Source organism: Grampus griseus (genome assembly GCF_964374135.1).
Source record: "Grampus griseus genome assembly, chromosome: 8".
NCBI classification, from domain to species: domain Eukaryota; kingdom Metazoa; phylum Chordata; class Mammalia; order Artiodactyla; family Delphinidae; genus Grampus; species Grampus griseus.
This window is the reverse complement of record NC_139002.1, coordinates 94,450,799-94,473,397: the sequence shown is the minus strand read 5'-3', so window position 1 is coordinate 94,473,397 and position 22,599 is coordinate 94,450,799. Positions and strand designations below refer to the sequence as shown.

Sequence of the window (22,599 nt, the reverse complement as noted above, 5' to 3'; positions counted from 1 at the left end):
AAATGTTCTACTGACTTTTTAAACTTAAGTTGCCAATTTTTTAATTTTGAAGAGCTCTTCTGTATTCTGATTGCTCTTTCTCTTTTTAAAGCAGCAGTTTACTCTTATCATAAATCCACTATCTTCTCTTATCTCTGAGGACATTAATTAGACTTTGTTTACATATTTACACTTTCTTCTACTCTTTTATTCTGTTTCCTCTAAGTTCCTTTTGATTGTTTTGGTCTCTCTCATCTTGGAGGCAATAACATGGCAATTAGTGTACACGGGTGGGATGACTATGCTGTGACCCCCACTACAGGGTAATCGATGGGCAAACCAGCTTTTTGATTAGGGAATCCACAAGTCAGTATCTGCATTTTCCCTAGGACCCTTCAGTATCTCTTAAGCATTTCCCAAATTCCAGTCTTCTGGCTGCTGGGTAGTTGGGCAGCTATTAGTCTGTAGACTTTTCACCTAACCCCTGTTCTCAGTCTCGTATCTCACCTCTGCCCTCTTCTGTGCCCAATTTTCTGGAGTCTCAAGCACATCTGGTTCAGTGCCCTTCCCCATCCCTGTCTTTTGAGGTACCTGATACTTGTAATTCCTGTGCTTTTCTGGGGTGCAGAGCAAACTTGCTTGCTTCCCAATGGTGGACCATCCATGAGCACTCAGGTGTCGGCTCAGTGAGGTAAGTTATCACTCTTCCAACTTCATTCGCTGTGACTGGGGATGAGGGATTTCAGAAGTTCCCTAGTTTCATCAAAATGGTGCTTTCTGTTCCTTATTCTCCTAATTATTAGAGAGGATTTCCAAGAGATAAAAGGCTAGAAATACTGTTACTTGGCTATTTTAAAACTGGAAGTCCCCCAAGGTCCCTCTTAAACATTTTAAAGTAGACTAAGTTGAGAATACTAAACACACTTCTCAAAAGATTTAGCTTTATGCTCCCAACAAGAACATTTTTTCCTATCATCTGCTATTAACTATCAAATTTAAATCAAACTAACACTTTTTAGAAACTATTATGTGTATGACTACAGAGAATACAATGATGTATAAAGACCCACTGTGGTTATTAGGTGTTCCATAAATCACCCATTTCACGGTTAAGACTTCAAATATTAAACAGAAATAATATGACTTTAAACTGTATAAATATTAAAATTTTTTAAATTGTATAAATATTAAAAATTTAGCCTCTGATCTTTTTAGATAGATTAAAATATCACTTTTCCATATTCTGATAATTCTCAAAACCAAATGCAGAACTGTATAGTTACACATAAGTCAGATACTGCCTCACAAGTATGTTTTTTTCCTGAGAAAATAGAAGAGTATAAAAATTATTTTTATGGGCATAAAGAAACAAAAAATAAAATTGGAAACCAAGAGCCTCCTTTATTCATCTCTGTAAGCACCACTGCAGTTCTATAATAGTCACGTACAATGGCCAGGCAATGGGGGATCAAGTATCATTTCCCCATCAAAGGAAATGACAAATTCTTTAGTTCTCTAAGTCATATGATAGGTAATATCTTTGAAATAATGTACAGACACAACCAAGTCATCTGTCAAACTTTACTCACTCATAAAAGTTTTACTTGATGCCAAAAATTAATAATAATAAATTTGTTTATTTAAGACAGGGAGGATGGGGACAAGGATTATCCTGCCTTTGCTTTTAAAGATATATTCTTTGCTTTAAAGCTACATACCTTCCAACAGTAGTAGCAGAGACAGCAGCTCACAGTTGGATAGAAAAAAAAAAAATCCTTGGGTCTTCCCTGGTGGCGCAGTGGTTAAGAATCCGCCTGCCAATGCAGGGGACATGGGTTTGAGCCCTGGTCCGGGAAGATCCCACATGCAGCGGAGCAACTAAGCCCGTGCGTCACAACTACTGAGCCTGCGCTCTAGAGCCCACAAGCCACAACTACTGAAGTTAATTAAAGCATACCTTAAATCAAAAGTCTTTTGGCAGCTGTTCTGGGGCATTGGGGAAATACAGGGAAGAGGTTACTATTTTTTACTCTTCTTACTGTTGGTATTTTTTAACCGTGTGCTTGTATTGCCTTTCCAAAAACAGAAGTCCTTTCCTACCAGCAATAGAAAGATGGTGTAAACTGATCCAGCAGGTTCTTCGTCTATTCCAGTTTTCCAAAAATCAGTGTAGCACTGCTTAAGTCAGTGTTTCCTAAGGTCACCTAATACATTCTTAAAACTGATTTTTAAAGAATTAAATTTAATAGAAATCTTAATTACTGGACTACTATTTACTTAACTACTTGATTATTGTAAAAGACTACCGGTTTCAATAAATATAGATTAGTGTAAAATATGTATGTAAAAAAACCATTAACATTTTAAAATATTCATCAATGCAGTACCTAAGATCATTTCTTGGTAGGTCTTTTGAGAAACACGATCTAAGCACTATCACCCTGATATACCTACCACCTTGCAATGAAAACCAAATGAAACAAACACCAGCTTCCAAATCATCCAAATTAGAAATACTACTTGTTTTTTGCATTTTCTTAAGATGAAAAAATTAAGCACTCATAGCCACACCGAAAGATGATGCAATGTGCAAAAACCATCCTGGGGACCCATCCTTCTCATGTTATGTACACACACGGGCCAGAGCCTGCTATCTTCCTCAGTACCCATCCTTCCCTTCCTTCTTTGCAGCAATCGTGGCCTGGAACACAATCTCCCTAGCAGCTAGGTGTGGCCATGGGATTAAATCTTGAAAATAAGATGCAGTGTGGTGAGGGACTTTGAGAAAGGCTGCTTAAAGGAGTGACTCAGCAGGGAGAGGCCCCTTTCTGCCCATCGTCTAGCCAATTCAAAAAATGATGGCTGTAGCTCCAGCAGTCTTGAATCAGGAAGTAACCTTGAGGGTAGAAGCCATGGGCTAAGATGAAGGAACATACTCAAGGTTTTTCATGACTCCATGGAATTTCTATGCCAGGTTTTTTTTCCAACCAATCAGTTCTTTTTTTATTAACTGCTTACCACAGAGAATTAAACATACACAAAAAGTGGGAATTCCCTGGCAGTCCAGTGGTTAGGACTCCGAGCTTCCACTGCAGGGGGCGCAGGTTTGATCCCTCCTTGGGAAACTAAGATCCTGCATGCTGCGAGGAGTAGCCAAAAAAAAAAAAAAAACCAACATACACAAAAAGCCTGTCTGGTCTTCTTTAAACTGGGTGAAAAATAAATAAACTTCTATATTGTTAAAGTGACTATTACAGGGCCAGAAAAGCAAGAGTAAGCTGTCAGTAAATTGTTAAAACAAAATATTTAATATTGATAAAATAAATTTTCACATCTTGAGGTATAGGGAAGCCATTCTGGCTTATATATGAGTTAACTTGAATTTTATTTTAACTGAAACAGCCTGTTTGTGGCCTATCAAACACACACTGTACATCTGCTTTAATTATTAAAGAAAAGGGCGCATTGATGAGAAGTAAAGAACATCCACGTTAAAAATAAAGATTAACTGTCTCCCTTCCTGGGACGCCAGTGCTGGTACTCCTTTGATGATAAGACTCCCTTCGCCAAGGCCATACTGACTCACCGTGTACATGCTGGTCGTTTTTTTGGAAACCTTGAAGAAATGTATCCCTGAGTTGTTTAATGTTCTCTCTTCCGACAAGATATAAAACCATACTGAAAACCAGGCTTCTCAGGAGCAGTTTCTCAAGAGTTATCTGAAGGCTGTTTCCCCAGCTATAGTTCTCAGTTCAGTTCAAATAGAACTCTTTTTCTAGTCTCATTACTGATTGTTTATTATTTTCATCGACACTATTCACATCATTATAGGACTATTTGCTCAAAGTACTTCATTGATATTATCCAGTTAATTCTCACAACAGCTCTCACCCTAGTCTAAGCTATCATCCCAACACACAAGGACTTGTGCAACGACCCTTTCAGTTCCTTCCCGCTTGATTCATGCAATACACAGCTAAGAATTATCTTTCTCAAACACCATTTTTATGATCTCATTCTTCTGTCAAGAAGCAACAATATTTCCCTATTGCTAATTATATAAAACCTGGAACACAAATCTAGTCACGTCTCCCCATTGCCACCACCTGGGGCTACCAGCATTCATCTCCCACAAGAACTACTGCAACAGCCTTCTAACTACTTCACCTGCTCCCTTTTTTTTTTAATTTATTTATTTATATTTATTTTGGCTGCATTAGGTCTTTGTTGCTGTGCACGGGTTTTTCTCTAGTTGCGGCAAGCGGGGCGCTACTCTTCATTGCGGCGCACGGGCTTCTCATTGGGTGGCTTCTCTTGCTGCAGAGCACGGGCTCTAGGCACGCAGGCTTCAGTAGTTGTGGCTCGCGGGCTCTAGAGCGCAGGCTCAGTAGTTGTGGCACATGGGCTTAGTGGCTCCGTGGCATGTGGGATCTTCCCCGAGCAGGGCTTAAACCTGTGTCCCCTGCATTGGCAGGCGGATTCTTAACCACTGCAAGACCAGGGAAGCCCCTTGCTCCCTTTCTTATTCCTCTCCAACTCATTCTCCGCACTGCAGCCAAAGTGATCACTCCATTGGGCAGATGTGACATCACTTCCCTGCCAAAAATCTGTCAGTCATTTCCCACTGCCCTTATTCTTTACAAGGTCTTCCATGAGCTGACCTCACCTCTCATCACTTTCCCCCTACCACCCGCTGCCCTAGTCATGCTGAATTTTTTCCAGTTCCTACAAGGTAACATGCTCTCTTTTCACAAATGTTGTTCCCTCTACTCCCAATTTCACATCCCCCACTTTCTCTCTCCCATCCTTGACATCTTCACTTGAACATCTCCTCTCCCTTAAGCTTTCCTTGACCTCTAGACTAGCAGGCTCTCATAGCTCACTGGCCCCATGGTACTCTGTACCTCCCCTGCATGACATTCATCATATAGGTTTCCATAAGGGTCTGGGTCACCACAGTCTAAGTGCTAGCGCGGTGCCTGGCAAAAAGAAGAAGATGAATGAGGTTTTGTGAGATGAGTGAATGAATAAAAGGAGATTATGAATGGAAAACTAGCCTCTCGTGACACTCCCCACTGCTTTACCCACTTTTTTAGAAATAACACCCAATCACCTACTGTACACAACCCCACCTACTCTTCAGCCCCTCTCAACATCAAGAATCAGTGATCGAAAATAAAATTTAAGAAATTTCAGAAGTTTAACTTAGTTTATGATGAATCTACAGATACACATTTTCAAAGGACAGTTCTCTGTTCTTGTCATTAAGATTGGCTTCTTCAATTAACACTCGGTGTTCTCAGATTCCACTTTGCCATGGAGCAAGTGGATAACTTAAGGTAGTTTTCAACAATACACAGAAAAAAGCTACAGGTATTGCCCATGCATAACCCAGTGGCCTCAGGTATTACCCACAACCCTATGGGTTGTGAGAGTAATTTATGACAGCCAGGGCCAGAACTGAGGTAGAGGAAGGAGAGAAGGGAGGGGGGGAAAAGGAGATTCAAAAAGGCTTATGTTTTCATATATAAATATAACACCAGAAACCAAATTTGCAAGCCTTTGAGAAGATGGAAACTGACAACTATAAAGAATATCCCAACTTGGCATCCAGAAGTGTCTAGCTTGTTACAGATTATATAAAATACTGGCAACTGACCAGGGCTCAGCTTCCAGATTTTATAAAGTCAACAAAAATGCTTCTGTTTGTGTAGGTTAAAAATATTCTACTCTTTTTGTCCTCAACTTGCTAGGAACAGACATTTTTAGTAAGAACTCAATCAACCTTATCAAAATCAAACATCAAAAATAGACTAGAGGAACACTGGAAGCACACATGCTATTTTTAGCTCTTCTCTCTATTCTCTGCCACTACCCACCAAATTCTGACTGCAGAGCCCATGCATGAGAGCTTAAGTTATTCCAAGCAGGTTCCTTCTCCTGACCCACCCCTCCCCACCCCTCCCCCAACACCTTAATGCTGAAAACACTCGATTGATTAAAGATTAATACTGCCGCAAACCACGACAGCTGCCGTTCCTCTGAGTGCTTTTGCTGGGTGGCGAGAATAGAAAATGACAGAGAGCTTGCATCAGTATTCCTCTTCGGGATCTATTACAGGGAAAGAAAATTGCTATTTCAATCCCCTTTTGTTGCTAAAAATAGCAGTCCCAATTGATTCAGGCAAACAGGGAACAGGCTTAGCCAGGCTGAATTTAGAAACCACTGAAGTCCTAACAGCAAATGCTAAAGTAGTCTAACACATGGCAGCTCATATTTAACAAAGAACAAAGAAGAGAGGCATGCAGCCTGCAAGTTAATAAAACGGCAGCAACTTCCTGCATTTTTATTAAAGAGAAGCAGTGAAAGTGATGCAAAATAAAGACAACTACAACTTGTTCTCATCATATTTTATTAAAGAATTTTTATAGGAAAAACCATCAGATTATGCATCCACCTTGATACTGTGGGCATTTCCCACAACTTCACGGTTTGGGGAAGTACACACCTCTTCTCAAGTACAGTATACTACTATGGAAAGAAAAGGGTCAGTTTACAAACATGCTATCCCAGTACTGCATAGGCCCCTCTCCCACTACGTCCTCTTGGGTTCCCTACTGAACAGCTCTCTCTCTCTCTTAACCTTCCCTCCTTTTCCCTTGACCCAACCAAATGGGCAGCCAGTTATAATCTGCCACTTCAAAAACTAACGAACAAAAGCAAAACAGAACAAGACAACATTCAAAGCACCCAGAGGTTCAGAACAGAGAAAAGGAAGAAACTGCAAAAAGTAGGACCCACTTAAGGCAGCTAATCCCCTGGGCCCACTTCCAGGCAAGGCCGAGTAATAACATTCTGGCGGCACCAAAACCCAAAAATATCTTCTGCCTGATTCTTTCACTTTACTTGGTTAACTGAAAACCTTGGCAGATAATGATTCATTTCAGTGAATGCCACATCCTCTTTAAAATGCAAACCCTTGCACAAGAATTAAAAGGTTATCAATCCTTCTGCCTCTGCCTGATTTAGTGGATTCAAACTGCTTTGTGGCTTCCTTTGGGAATACCCAAAATGTGAGGGTAACACACAAGGGGCCTCCTGAGAGTAGGAATTCTGACTGGGAACAAAGAGGTTACTACTTCTGGATCACAGGCCTACTAAGACCCCACAGAGGAAAGCCTTTATTTAGGCTTTTGCCATTTAAGCACAAAGGGAGCATGTAAAGTGGTTAAGAACATGGGTGGTAAAATCAGACCAGCAAGGTTCCAAGTCCAGGTTCAAATGCAAACTCTGCCAACTATCAGGAGCTACTTAACCTCTACTGTCTCAGTTTCTTTATCTATAAAGTGAAGACAACACCATCTGTCCCACAGAGGTACTGTAAAGACTCAATAAAATAATGTTAATAATAGTACTCACCATACTGGATTGTTTGAGAATTAAACAGCATAATGTATACAATGTACTTAGCATGGAACTTATCATATTATAAATTCTCAACAAATATTAGCAATAGGTGAGGAATATTAGGAAGGGGAAGGGGTACAGAAAGGAAAATTAAGAAGCTACTAAAAGTACATCAAAAGTATATGCAACGAAAGAAAAAAATAGGTAGGTTGGACCTCATCAAAACTAAATTTGTGGGCTTCCCTGGTGGCGCAGTGGTTGAGAGTCCGCCTGCCAAGGCAGGGGACGCAGGTTTGCGCCCCGGTCCAGGAGGATCCCACGTGCTGCGGAGCGGCTGGGCCCATGGGCCATGGCCGCTGGGCCTGCGTGTCCGGAGCCTGTGCTCCGTGGCAGGGGAGGCCACAACAGTGAGGGGTCCGCATACCGCAAAAAAAAAAAACAAAAGAAAACATACATTTGTTTGTACATCAAAGGACAATATCAAGAGAGTGAAAAGACAAACCAAAGAATGGGAGAAAATATTTGCAAATCATATATCTAATAAGGGACCAATACCCAAAATATATAAAGAATTCCTACAACTCAACAACAAAAAGACAACCCAATATTAAAATGGTCAAGACCTGCATAGATATTTATCCAAAAAAGATATACAAGTGGCTAACAAGCACATGAAAAAATGTTCAACATCATTAGGAAAACACAAGTTAAAACTACAATGACAAACTAGTTTGGCCACAATTTTTTTTAAAAAGAAAATGGAAAACAGCAAGTGTTGGTCAGGACGTACAGAAAGTTGAGTCCTTGGGGACTTCCCTGGTGGTGCAGTGATTAAGAATCCGCCTGACAATGCAGGGGACACAGGTTCGATTCCTGGTCAGGGAAGATCCCACATGTCGCAGAGCAACTAAGCCCATGTGTCACAACTACTGAGCCTGCACTCTAGAGCCTGAGAGCCACAACTACTGAGCCTGAAAGCCACAAGTACTGAAGCCCGCATGCCTAGAGCCCATGCTCTGCAAAAACAGAAGCCACCACAATGAGAAGCCCGCACACCACAATGAAGAGTAGCCCCCGCTCTCCACAGCTAGAGAAAGCCCGCGCACAGCAACAAACACCCAACACAGCCAGAAAGAAAGAAAGAAAGAAAGAAAGGAAGGAAGGAAGAAAGGAAGAAAGAAAGGAAGAAAGAAAGGAAGAAAGAAAGGAAGAAAGAAAGGAAGAAAGAAAGAAAGAAAGAAAGAAAGAAAGAAAGAAAGAAAGAAAGAAAGAAAGAAAGAAAGAAAGAAAGAAAGAAAGAAAAAGATCTAGCGTAATTTTCTCTGCGTGATAGTGAAATTATGCAATTAAAAAAAAGAAAAGAAAGAAAGTGGAGTCCTTCTACATTGCTGGTAGGAAAGCCAGATGGTACAGCCACTGGGGAAAAACCATTTAGTGGCTCCTCAAAAAGATAAACGCAGAGTTACCATGTGACCCATTAATTCCATTCCTAGGTATATACTCAAAAGAATTGAAAACCGCATTCAAACAAAAACTTGTACATTAATAGCCCAAAAGTTGAAACAACCCAAATGTCCATCAACTGATGAATGGATATACAAAATGTGGCATACCCATACAATGGAACATTACTCAGCCATAAAAAGGAATGAAGTACTGGCACATGTTACAATGTGGATGAACCTTAGGTATAAACACTCTAAGTGAAAGAAGCCAGATACAAAAGATCACACACTGTATGATCCCATTTACATGAAACATCCAGCATAGTAAATCCACAGAGAAGAAAGATTAGTGGTTGCCAGGAGCTGGGGAAAGAGGGATAAAGAGTGACTGCTTACTTGGTATGGTGTTTCCTTTTAGGGTGAGAAAAATGTGTTGGCACTAGATAGAAGTAATGGTTGCACAACACTGTGAATGCCCTAAATTCCATCAAACTGTGTACTTTAAAATGGTTAATGGTTAATTTTCTGTTATGAGAATTTTGCCTCAATTTTTAAAAGTCTCTTTTTAAAAAAGTTAGTAAAGATTAGCTTTTCACCAAGGGCTAGACCAAGAAAAGAAAAGAAATTGCTATTTCTCTTGCCCTATGGTCCCCTGAATTCAGGAAGTAAGATTTCCATTAACACATCATTCAATTTACAAAACAGAATGCAGAGGAACCTACATTTGGATTGCTCCCATGGGTAGAACAGCCCTTTTACATGTATCTAAATTTATGGAGGACCTACTCTGTGCCAAACACAGTAGCAAGCACTTTACAGATAATTGTCCCAACACTCAATTAGTAGCTACCCCAGCAACTATGCGAGAGTTATAGATAATAAGATCGTATTATAATATCTAATTTTTATTTTGGGGGCCACACCATGCAGCTTGCGGGATCTTAGCTCCCCAATCAGAGACTGAACCCGGGCCCCAGCAGTGAAAGCACCAAGTCCCAAGCACTGAAGTGCCAGGGAATTCCCAATATCTAATTTTATAAATAAAGTAACCATCTCAGAAAGATTAAGTGACTTGTCAATGGTCACATCATCCTAAATCTGATCCCCAGAACATGAACCCACTATGCAATAGAACACTGACTTACAAACTTGAAAGTGCCTAAACAGTCACATTTAGCAAGGATGCATGGTGCATACATAACTACTCCAAAGAGTTCCTTGCTCATTCATCTGATGATGCAGAATCCAACTTTATTTTTCATTATTCCTTTACCAGCCTCTTAACCCCAGCCAATTTGTCTGGTGTTTCCCAAATATAACATGCCAGGGAATGGGCCCCATGTTGTGCTCAATACTGAGAAGGACGTTTCTCTTTACTCTCTACCCCCGTTACCTTCCAGTAATCTGAACCTCTAAACTTTACAGACAACAACAATCATTAAGTCCAGCTGATTTAATCACATCCTAGCCTCTAGGATGTCAAAGCCTGACTAACCTGTTATTCGAAGCTAAATACTGTTCACAAGTTCAAAATAACTGGAAGCAAAGAAACAGAACTGAAGTTCTCTTTTTATCTAGTTCTAATCCTAATGGTTAATTAGATCATGAGGGACTCCCCTGGTGGTGCAGTGGTTAAGAATCTGCCTGCCAATGCAGGGGACATGGGTTTGAGCCCTGGTCTGGGAAGATCCCACATGCCATGGAGCAACTAAGCCCGTGCACCACAACTACTGCGCCTGCGCTCCAGAGCCTGCGAGCCACAACTACTGAGCCCGCGTGCCACAACTACTGAAGCCCACGCGCCTAGAGCCCGTGCTCTGCAACAAGAGAAGCCACCGCAATAAGAAGCCCACGCACCACAAGGAAGAGTAGCCCCCACTCATGGCAACTAGAGAAAGCCAACACACAGCAACGAAGACCCAACACTGCCAAAAATATAAATAAATAAATTTTTAAAAAATTAGATCATGAAATAAGGCAAGGAAGGGAATTCCCTGGCAGTCCAATGGTTAGGACTCTGCGCTTTCACTGTGGCCAGCCCGGGTTCAATCCTGGTCAGGGACTAACATCCCACAGGCCGCACAGTGCGGCCAAAGAAATAAGGCAAAGAAAAAGAATGAGTTGATGGCATAGTTACAAGATTCTTATCTCTGATATGTTACGTAATCCTGGCTCCATTTTCTTCTTCACGTGGAGTAGGTAACATTCAAATGACAATTGTCCAGTCTATGTAATTGTTTTATATTCAACATAAACCATAACATTCCCTCTAAGCCTATGTAAGAAATTTACATCTCATAAATGCCTACAGGCTTGAAGTTACTTCAACAAGTCCAAACTGGAACAATCCTTTAGCTCAAAACAAGAAATAATTAGTTCTTGACATATCTTATGATTATATGCATTTAACTGGAAGAGTGATAACTAAATCAAACATTTCCTTAGCTAATAAACAGTACGAAAACACACTAGTAGGACAACATTGTCTATTACATGAGTGTCCTTGAAATATATAATTCAGGCCTAATAAAAGTGGAAGAGTTATAATGAGATCTACTTGGGAATTCCAATAATTAACTTCTTCTGAATGGTCTGAATTTATACACACCAAAGTAGATACAGATATAGATATATAGATATATATGGAGGGTCTAGTGTAGATTATTTGGTTTATTTCAACCAAACTCATCCAGCTTAAGCTCTTAACAATATTCTTCAGATAAGAAGTGGGTAAATTCCTCCAACAAAGAGACACCGGATTTTAGCCACTTTGACAAATAAGTCCCTCCCAACTAAAAAGCTATTCTGCTTTCAACTAGGTTTATCACAGTAACATTGCAATAAAGTCATATTTTAAGCCAGAGTTTCCTAGTAAATAATTTCTTTTTCAAGGATCAAATACTTCCCTAGCCTAAACGTTCATGCTTCGGCCAAAGAAGCCTCACCACATCCGTAGGTACTTTACACCTAGAAGAAATCGAATTCGTTCTGACTCAGGCCTGGTCAAGAACTTCAAAACATTGTCCAGCAACTATACTTCAATAAAAAATAAAATAAAAAAGAACTTCAAAACAGCTTCCCCAATAAACAATTTATGATATATATCTTGAAGATTGGCTAGTAACAACAAATTTGAGGAAGGAAATGAAGAATCTAATCTATTCTCTCCAATAGTTTTTTTTTTCTTATCCTGAAAAGCCAAAACCATGGAAGCACGGAAGCACAGTTCTCTCCTATCAGACAACATCTAGCTGAATCCTCTGTACTTCTTAAGAAAACCCAAGACTGCCAATGAAATTATGCTAAGCAACTTAACGACTATCACACTTTTCAAAATGAACACTCAGTGAGATACATTTTCAACCTAATCTTTTTAAAGGAGCTTCATATAACCCAACACCATGTTTCTCAGTTACAGAGATCATATTCTATTGATATATTAAAAAGGGGTGAGTTGACTAGCAGTCAGGAAACCTTGGTTCTAGCCCTGGTTCTGCTAGCTCAGTGAACCTTGACCACTAATTAACATTTCTGAGCCTCAGTTTCAGCATCTTTTTAAGTGTAGTCACATATTAAATGAATAGCCAAGACCCTATGGTTCCATGGCTATGATGAATACAAAGTCATGGTCATGACTTCTTTCTCACCTTTAATTATTGAAACAAACACACATCCACAAGTGTTAGAAACAGTACACGTCAAGTCAGACCTATGATTTATGATAATAAAATAGACCTACAGCTAGCTCATCTTTAGAAAGTCAAGAAAGAAAGAACATGAGTAACTGAATCAAAAACTCTTTTAACTGTTTTCAACTTTTCTTCCAAAAAAAGTTAACAAGAAAGGTAGAAAACTTGAGGCTTGTTTTATAACTTTATTTCACCTGTGAACCACTGGTGTTCTGGAGGTGGTAAAGATCAGTGAAATGATTTTCTGCTTGTTGCTTGAAGCCTGCTTTATTCAAGTTCATGGATAAGTCCTCGCTCAGATGCAGTGGTTAGGTAGCAAGCACAGCTGTCTGGGAGCATTATGGACCCAAAGGACACATACTCTCCTCTCTTCAAGAAGCTACCTCCTTCAAACATTAATTCTAACAAAAGGCTGATCTAAAATGCAATCTTATATACTTTTCAGCAGTCCCATTTATTTACTTATACGTCTTCTTATTCCACAAAGGAACTGTGGCAGCTCACTGGGCTCTAGTAAAAGTTCCACAACTTTTTCGAATGTAAATTATTTAACAAAGTCTCACAGTCTGAACTAGAGCTGAAAAAGAGAAACAGTAAGGTATCTGATGCCTGATGTTCAAGTTATGTTGTTTACTGACCTATTCACCTACCTTACAGGTATGCTGGAAAGATTAATACCATCTATTTAATGTTTTGAAAACATCTTCAATTCCTCACAAGATTAGGATGCCTCACTGCTCAACTCATAAATTTCAGTGTTCTACTAGTCTAGTAGATGTACAGTAGCCCTTAATTGTACAGTTTTTCTTAATTGGTCATTGATCCTTAAGAAACAAGAGCATCTGAAGCAATTCATTAAATGTCATGCCTTTCCATGCCATCTGCTGGCCCTTACTAACTTAACGCTCTATTGTCTTTCCTTTTTAGTTTTTCAGAATGAACATGACCTTTAAGATGCTGGTGTACCGCAGCATTGTTTGCAATAGCAAAATCGAAACCATTCAACAATAAGGGACCACTAAATAAATTACACAGAATATATAATTAAGAATATATATACTGTATATGGATATAGTAGATATACAGTATATAATTATGGTATATATAGTAATACATAGTATATCCATACACATGTATACTACATATACTATATATAATACCTATATTATATATGATAGTATGTCAATACAATAGAAACACAATGCAGCCATCAAAAATTATAGCACCAAAGAACAGCTACTGGCAGTGAAAGGTGTCCATGATATATTGCTAAGTGAAGACAAACTGGAGAAAAACCATGAGGAACAAAATTGACTATATTTGTTTTAACGACATTTATTTCTCCTAAAGATCCTTAGTTGGAATTTCTAATGACCATTATCTAATGATGAGCCAAAAGAAGCTTATGAAAAACCTAGCTTATAAACAAGCCAATTCTCAGATGCAATAGTAGGAATGACAAGTACGATTGCTATCTTTTATATAAAAAAAGATTTACACATACACATGTATGTGTATGTTTGTGTGTACGTTGGAAAAAGTCTAAAAGGTCATACATAGACCAAGAAGTTGATGGTAGTTACCTCTAGGTAGAGGACTGTAAGTAATTTTTATTTTCTTCTCTTTACTTAGCTGCATTTTCTACTTTTTCTATAATAATTAAATGTATTTCTTACATAATTTTTTTAAAGTTTAAAATTCAAATAAAATTATATTCTGTAAGTGCTAACTTAAACTGAATTACACTATGGAAGTCCCTATGTGGTTATTGCCTCAGTGAGATGGTCTGTTCTAGAAATGAAACAAAATAAAGAGCTGAACCTATTCTACCACTCCTGGAGAAGTGGACAGCCATGTCCACTGTACTCTCACTGCTTCAATCCATCTCTCCTGACCTGAGACCCAGAGGTATAGTGGGGAAAACAAAAGAGAAACAGGACTGATCAAAGGCCAAAAAGGATAAGAGGGTATTGAGAGGGGAATTTTGTGGGTTTTCTACTGTTTTACCATAATACCAAGTACTTGGAGAAAGGCAGTTGTAAAATTCAGCATTAAGAGATGATGGTTTACTCTATGTGGGCAATTTATAGCAACAAAGTGCCTTATAATCCTGAGTTACTTTTCTAGCAAGTTAAAGATTCAAACAGACTCAAAGTTCCCACAAAGTTGTCTCTAAACTGGATCTTCCCTGGAGCCATCTACTCAGCTTTCATTTAAAGACAACAGAGCCAAAATAAAAAAAATAAATAAAGATAACAGAGCCACTTTTAGTGAGCCAGCTGATAACATATAACATAAGAATAATTAAGGAAATAGTGAGGACTGCTGCAATATTTTACATTGAATTTGTTCCCTCTTGGCCTTTAAATAGGCTACGGTCTTCTCTGCATGTGCTACCTGACTACACAATTGTCACCTTCACTGAGAATAAACATGACATTGTATCATGACCGAGTCCTCCATGCAATGTATATATAAGTAAGTTTACCCTTTAGGTAATAACTGTGGTCTCATATTTATATACTGTATAAATAAAATCTGTTCTTTGAATTATTATGTAAAGCAAACTCCCCAATTAACTTAATAGAAGCCTTAAGGGTCTTTTTGGAATGTAAACATCCCGTCCTACTTTAGCTATTTTTGTAAATTTATATTCTCTTACACCAGGTTTCCTTAAGAGTGGACCACACCTGTATGCTGATGGATTGGCAGCTTCTAATTTGGGACAGAATGTATACAAGAAACCAGATGGAAATTTTAATAGACAGGCCATGTCATAACATTTGTTCTATAAGAGCTATTCAGATACTACCTAAATGTGCTTAATCTTGGAAACTCAGTCCTTTAGAAGGCCAACACTGAAGCTACAAAAGTCCTTTTTCATTTAATTCAAGAGATAACCAAGAGAAAAACAAACAAAAAAGATACTCTCTCTATGAGCAAAGGATTCTAATGGTACCTGATGACGAAAGTATATGCTTGAGGCTTACTTGTGGGAAGACTATCTGTGAAGTATAAGAGTTCTGGACCAAATCACATCTACTGGTAAGCCGAGTGGTAGAGGTCAGGGATAGGAGGGTTTGTATGAGCCATCTCAGGCCCAACTCAGGCCCTTGATTTCTCCTTCCTTCCTTTGCTCAGGATTTAGGGATGCAACCTACTTACATTCCATTAGCATTACTCTCACCTACTTGATCCTCTGGACTAGAGAATGAGATGCTATCTCTCTGGCTGCCGCTTTCCTTGTTCTCGAAGACAAATAACCCTGATCCAAGCTACTCAACTACCTCAATGCACCTGTCTATAAAATGACAATAGCAATAGTACTTAACTCAGAGACTAGGATATGAATATGGATATCAAATCCTTACAACAGTTCCTGGCACATAATTAGCATTATATGTGCTAATTATATGTGTCAGCCATTATGTTTCATTATTATTACTGTTTAGAACAATGTTTGACATAAAAGCACTATATACTAGTATCATTATTAGTGTTTGAAGTATCTGATTGCTAATTGTTATATAAAGCAAGAATAATAACATTAACCCAGAAGATTTTTTTAATTTAGAAAACTTACAAAAATCTTACATTCATGGTTCCTGACTACTTGATGACTAACACAGAAAGTCCATTTTGGGGACGGCCCTCCATCCTTCCTTACATTTATTGTGTATTTTCTCTTAGCCTTCATTTACTAAAACTCTACTGTTCTCTTATGACCTAATTAAATGGGCCTTCCTTTATGAAGCTTTTTCTGAAGTCCACCTCCTAGTACACCAATAACTTACATTTTTATTTTATTTTGCCTCTCTCCCTAGTTAGAATAAAAGCTTTAGGAGGGTAGGGACTGTTATATTTTACTTATTGATGAATCCCTGTGCCTAGAATAGGAGCTGGCATATAGATTTTCAATAAACATTACTGAATGATTAATATTCAATCTGGCCTGCCCTAGACCTCTTATTAGATAAATAAATACCTATCTATTTAAGCCACCAGAGTCAGGTATTCTGTTATTTATAGCTGAATACAATCCTGACTGTTAGAGCACTATAGAATACTCATCAAATATTCGTTATTATCCCTGTTATTGCTATTACTGTTATTATAAATTAACTAGCATTTATTATGTGCTTACTAGGTTCTAGGCATGATGGTCTATATCCTTAGCATATTGCTAAATAAGCACCATCTTTTCTTTTCTTTTTTTTTTTTTTGTGGTTCGCGGGCCTCTCACTGTTGTGGCCTCTCCCATTGCGGGACACAAGCTCCGGACGTGCAGGCTCAGCAGCCATGGCTCATGGGCCTAGCCGCTCCGTGGCACCTGGGATCTTCCCGGTCCGGGGCACGAACCCATGTCCCTTGCCTCAGCAGGCGGACTCTCAACCACTGCGCCACCAGGGAAGCCCAAGCACCATCCTTTTTAACGTTTACAGTCAGTAGCTTCAAGGTACATACCAATTTTGTAGATGAAGAAACTGAGGCTCGGAGAAGCTAAATAATTTGTCCAAGGTAACAGAACTAGGAGATGACAAGCACAAGTTGAAAACCCAAATTTCCGGCTCCTGTGCCTACACTCTTCCCCAGTAAACTATACAACCATGTCTGTGAAATATCCACATATAGCTTCTCTCTTTAAAATAACTATAAACTCTACAAGTCAGGAAGCCTGTTTTCCAAGCCTTGGTATCTACCAGAGCAATTAATGTGTTAGGACCTGAAGTATCTACTCAGTAAACATTTATTAGAGAGATGGGCAAGTGAATACCACGCCCACTTTGGAAATCTAAACTTTTATAAAAATGAGACGTGAGTATACTTTGTTTAAAAAAAAAAAGAATTTACTATATTTATGAGCTGCCCCTTGCTTTCTCTTGATTGCAGGGACTCTCCTGTTGTGGCTGTATCTGCCACTCAACCATCCAGAATAAAAGAAGGGCCTCCTAACAAATGACTGGTGTTGTATGTATTTAGAGATAATGATGGACTTATTTTCAACACAAACCAATAGGCTTTCTGCCACATATAGTAACCCCTAGGCCCTTACGCAGCTATCGCTCATGCAAAATAATGCCAGTCCCTAGTTGGGTGAGACAAGTAAGTAAACACACACACACACACTGCATACAAATACATACATAAAATAACATATCTGGAGAAGGCAGCCAAAAACTGAATGGGCCCATGAAGAGAGAGCCTCCAATGCACACGTTCCTCTTTTCCTTGCCTACAGTTCAGTAATCTATAACAGTTTTCCCGTAATAGATAATAAGCAGAGATGCGTGAGCAGCTTCAGAGAGATGAATGAACTGTGTGATGCTGAAAATCTGTGAATTGAAGTATCTGATACATGAATTGAAATAAAAAAAACAATTCTCCTCCTCCAAACAGTTATAGGAACAAATCAAAGGGAAAGGAAAAGAGTTGGAGGGAAAATGAGACAAAGAATAAAATCTGGTCTGTGTGACACATTTATAAAACTGATGGCCTGTCAGCAAGACACTGATGAATATTTTCGCAGGATAAAAATGGCATCCCAGTGTCTAAAAATAATCCCTTGCGCTGCAGACCTGTCTGGTTCAGCTACACCACTGGAATACAAACACTCTCACTCACTAGCACATTTTGACTCAAGGTTTCAAAAAGAAGGAAAAACTGAACGTTTTGTTACCAAGAGGACTTATTTTTTGTGGTTTTCAATCAGTTATGCTCTCTATAAAATATCCATTTGAATTTAAATTAAGTTTAAATGATTTTCGTTTACTAAAAAAGGTAAAATAAGTGGTAACAGCAATAAACCATTAACTCACCTTATATAAAAGATTATTTCCTCCCAGCCCAATTATAGTAAAATAGAGTGGCATCATAACCATCTCGTGATAATAGCCTAAAATCACAATTTGAAAATAAAATCATGAATTATTTCTAAGGCTTGCTGACTTGAATGGCAGATCTAGTCAAAACACCATCTCCAAATGACTCTGGAGATAGGCTGAAAAACCTATTATCTCATTTTGCATCTAAACTCCACAATAAAAAAGCTGTTAGCTCACATGGAAAAGTGAAGTTACTGTCCTTCACAAGCAGCACTTTAATCCATCAAAGCCATTCACCTTCCTCAATTCTGCTTTATGTAGTTAGGAGTCTGGTCTCAGCTAAATGCTGGTTTCAATCCTAAGAGTTACGCCCCTCTAGAAGGCTCTCCCAGAATATTTTGATTACTATCATGCCACCATTTTTAATAGTAAAAACAAATGAACTCTCCATAACAATAGCATATGAGTAACAAATGACACATGACCCTTTATGACCACGCCCAGTTGGAATAAATAGGGGAAAAAAAACAAATCGACATTTTTTTTTCAGGGGCGCATGAAGTTTTTACAACATAGTACAAAATCACTGCCGAACTCTGGAAGGTATTTGGTTGTACTACTAATTTCACAGTAAATGGCTGCACATTAAAAAATATATATCCTCCAATACACATCCATATGCTTCACTGCGTCTCAATCTAAATAGTGGCAAAGTTTCCTAATGAATAAAAAAGCACGTTTAGGGCTTCCCTGGTGGCGCAGTGGTTGAGAGTCCGCCTGCCAATGCAGGGGACACGGGTTCGTGCCCCGGTCCGGGAGGAACCCACGTGCCGCGGAGCGGCTGGGCCCGTGAGCCATGGCCGCTGAGCCTGCGCGTCCGGAGCCTGTGCTCCGCAACGGGAGAGGCCACAGCAGTGAGAGGCCCGCGTACCGGAAGAAAAAAAAAAAAAAAAAAAGCACGTTTAAAAAGCCATAAGATAAAAAAATTTCATTTTTAGGCGTTTTTATTATCATCAATCTTATTTTCATAGTAGGTATCACAAACTTAATAACAGTCACAGTGAAACTCTTGATTCCCACTTCAAGCTTGATCATCTTGCAGACTCCCCATGGGACCACCCATCAGCTACTCAAGCCAAAAGCCTAGAAGTCAGCTCTGATTCTTCCTTCCCACATCCTATACCCAATCCACCCACAAGACCTGTCCACTCTGTCTCTCACATATATACCATGTACAAGCATTTCTCATGCCCTAAAGCACCATACCCTAGTTCAAGGGGCGACCATGCACATCTCTCCTAGATGACTGCAAGGCTCCTTAGTGCCCATCCAGCTTCCACCCTTGGCCACTCCAGTCTATTCACCACACGGCGGTCAGAGTCACCTTTACAAAAGTGAATGGCATCAAATCACATCACTACCCCTCTTGAATTCCTCCATGACTTCCCAATATTCAGAATGAATAAAATCCAAAGTCCTTTCCATGTCCTATGGGATCTTTCATGGCCTCATCTATACCTACCTCTTCTACTACCATTTTCCCCCTTACACTCCACACCTAGTCACACAGCTCAGCCAAAGGCCTTGCCTTTTCTCAAACACACCAAGCCCAGTCCCACCTGTGGGTCTTCTTACTTGCTTTTCCCTCTGTCTGAAACACTCTTACTGTAGACCTTCACAAGATTGGCTCCTTCTCATCACTAAGGTCTCCACTCAATATCATGTCTTCAGAGAGGCCTCCCTGACCATCCTACCTAAATTATCCCCACCACTTCACCACTCACATATCAGTTACTTTCAATCCTCTTTATCCTTCCTTTATTCCATCAGAGCACTTATCACTATGTGTGATTCTATTATTTATGGAGCTAGTTGACTATATTCAAGGAGGGAAAGATGGATAATAATCTCTATGTCTGTCTTACACATCACTGTATCCCCTAAAAAACCTACTGTACAAATCAATCATCTACAAAAGCAAAGAATACAAATTCAAATACCAAATTATTTCCAGATAGAAATAAACTAAACTGTTTAATTTTCAAGCAGAATTTTCAAGAAGATATAGAGGGCACAGGATTGGCAAAAGATTCTCAAATTAAGAAATGGTGTCAGGGTAAATATCAAATCAAGGGTTTGTCCCTAAAATCTTTTGTTGAGACCCTGGAAATATTTAAGGCATTATCTAGTAGACTCTTCTCACCTATACAAAGGGACTTGTAAGAATCATAAGGACCTTGTCTTATAGATGCAAACCAAAGACAAGTCTGTCTTGGAAAAAATAATGGATGTAGCTTTGGGGACATAAAATCAACCCCCAATAAAATTCATAGAAAACCCTCAAAGTTTCTAAGAAAACTGTAGTGCTAAAAGCACTACCATCTTGGACTAAAAGAGAAAGAAACAGTTCAAAATGAAAAAAATGTGTCGGGGAGGGGTCCCAACTCCATATAGATAGGAAGCATGTTGAAAAAGCTACTCAGCTGCAAATATAACTCATCTCTTATGGAAAAGAAAAGCAGCAGAGGAGAAAGCCAGAAGCCCAAAGGGTAGAGCTGACAGTCTCAGAAAACAATGTACTAGGGAACAACTCCCAAGGAGCAGAAATGGGCACAAATCAAGGAACATTTTCAATATGTGGAATAAGAAAACTGGCAGCATAGTGCCCAGCTGGATTTCAAAATTGCTATGGACCAGTGATAGCTATGTACTTCTCATTCTTCCTTGTTTTGAATGGGAATACCTACTGCAATTTTCCTGTCCCTGTCTCACCAGTATATGTTGGGTGTGGGTGGGTCAGGTGAGTGGGGTAGGCAACTTGTCTTCTTAGTTCATAGACCTCTAGATCATAAGAAGCTGCACCAGAGCAGAGGTGCCTGAGAAACTTCATGTGCATCTGTTCTTTATTTAAATGATAAGGTCCTCAACTTCAGGTTGAAGTAATGGGATAAAACTTCTCCAAAACTTCTGGAAGAGGGGTAAGTGTATTCTGCATGTGGAAGAGATGTGAATTGTTATGCTTAGAGGGCTGACTGTAGTAGATCATTTCCAAAGATGGCTGCAACAATATCTCCCATCTTATGCCACTTTGCTATGGGAATCTGCCACTCTTCCATCAAAAGGTGGAACCCTTTCCCTCCCACTTGATTCTGGGAGGGTCCTGTGACTTGTTCTGACAAACAGAATGTGGCAGAAGTGACACTGTATGATTTCCAGGTCAAGGCTTTAGGATACCTTACAACTTCTGTTTTTACCTCCTTGGAACAATCTCATTGCCATGTAAAGCTCAACCCAGTGTAGTGAATGATGAGAGACCACCTAGAAATGCCACATGGAGAAGAACTGAGGCTCCCCTCAAAGAGTTCCAAGGCCACAGATATGGAGGTGAGGCCGTCTTGAACGTTCTAGCCCCAGTGGAGCTGCCTCAGCGATTACCATGTGAAATAAAGTTGTATCCACTGAGCCCTGCCCAAATTCCTGATCCACAAATCACTAGCAATAATATATTTGGTTGCTTTCTTAAACCATTGAGTTTTAGGATAGCTTGTTATATACAACAGGTAAGTGAAACACTGGGTGGAGGGGTGGGAAGGCCACTGTGAATAATAAAAATGTCTGAATTTTTCAAGTTTGAAAAAAACACATTTTAATACTTTTAAACATTCACAGTGACTTTTAGGATAATAACCTAGGACTCATTTCTTCATTCACCAATATCTACTGAGCACCTAATATGTGTCAGGAACTGTTCTAGGCCCTGGGAAAACAGCAGTGAATTAAAGTCCTGTGGAGACAGCAGGGGCAAAGGTGTGAAAGTAGGAACGAGCAAGGGAAACAGAGACCTTTAGGGATCTGCTTTAATAAATAAAATGATTTCTAGTAAGCACATCAATATTGTAAGTTAGTGTTTGCCAAATAGCTAAATCTAGTTTTAACTTTCTCCTTGAAATTGTTACTTGGATGCTTTATCACTGTACCAGGAGTTCTTTTTAGCCCAACCCTTCTTCAGGCTGAGCTAGAAGAAAAAAATGAGGTGAAGATGATGTAATACCAGTAGTAAATTTTGAACACCTGAGTTTTCAGGTATCTTCAGTGTCCTAAATTTATTCCCTGATTAGAACATGAGCACTTTCGCACCTTTGCTCCGGCTGTCTCCTCTTCCTGGAGTGCCCTTCCCCGACATTCTTCACCTGGAGGACTCCCGATGTCCTCATCAGTCAGGGGCTTCTCCTGCTCTTCCACTGCATCCTTTGCATA

General features: G+C 39.4%; 1 protein-coding gene across 2 annotated transcripts in view; it reads right to left on the bottom strand.

Annotated features, from left to right (window-relative positions):
* Positions 1-22,599, bottom strand: part of HSD17B12 (hydroxysteroid 17-beta dehydrogenase 12) — a 165,955-nt gene that overhangs the window by 118,588 nt on the left and 24,768 nt on the right. Inside the window, exon 3 of one of the 2 annotated variants that reach the window (XM_082659482.1) lies at positions 22,480-22,590. The exons of the other annotated variant lie outside the window; for it this stretch is intronic. Within the exon in view, the coding sequence (XP_082515608.1) occupies positions 22,480-22,525 (46 nt within the window). The 5' untranslated portion in view covers positions 22,526-22,590. The remainder of the gene's footprint in view (positions 1-22,479; positions 22,591-22,599) is intronic. 2 annotated transcript variants of the gene reach the window in all.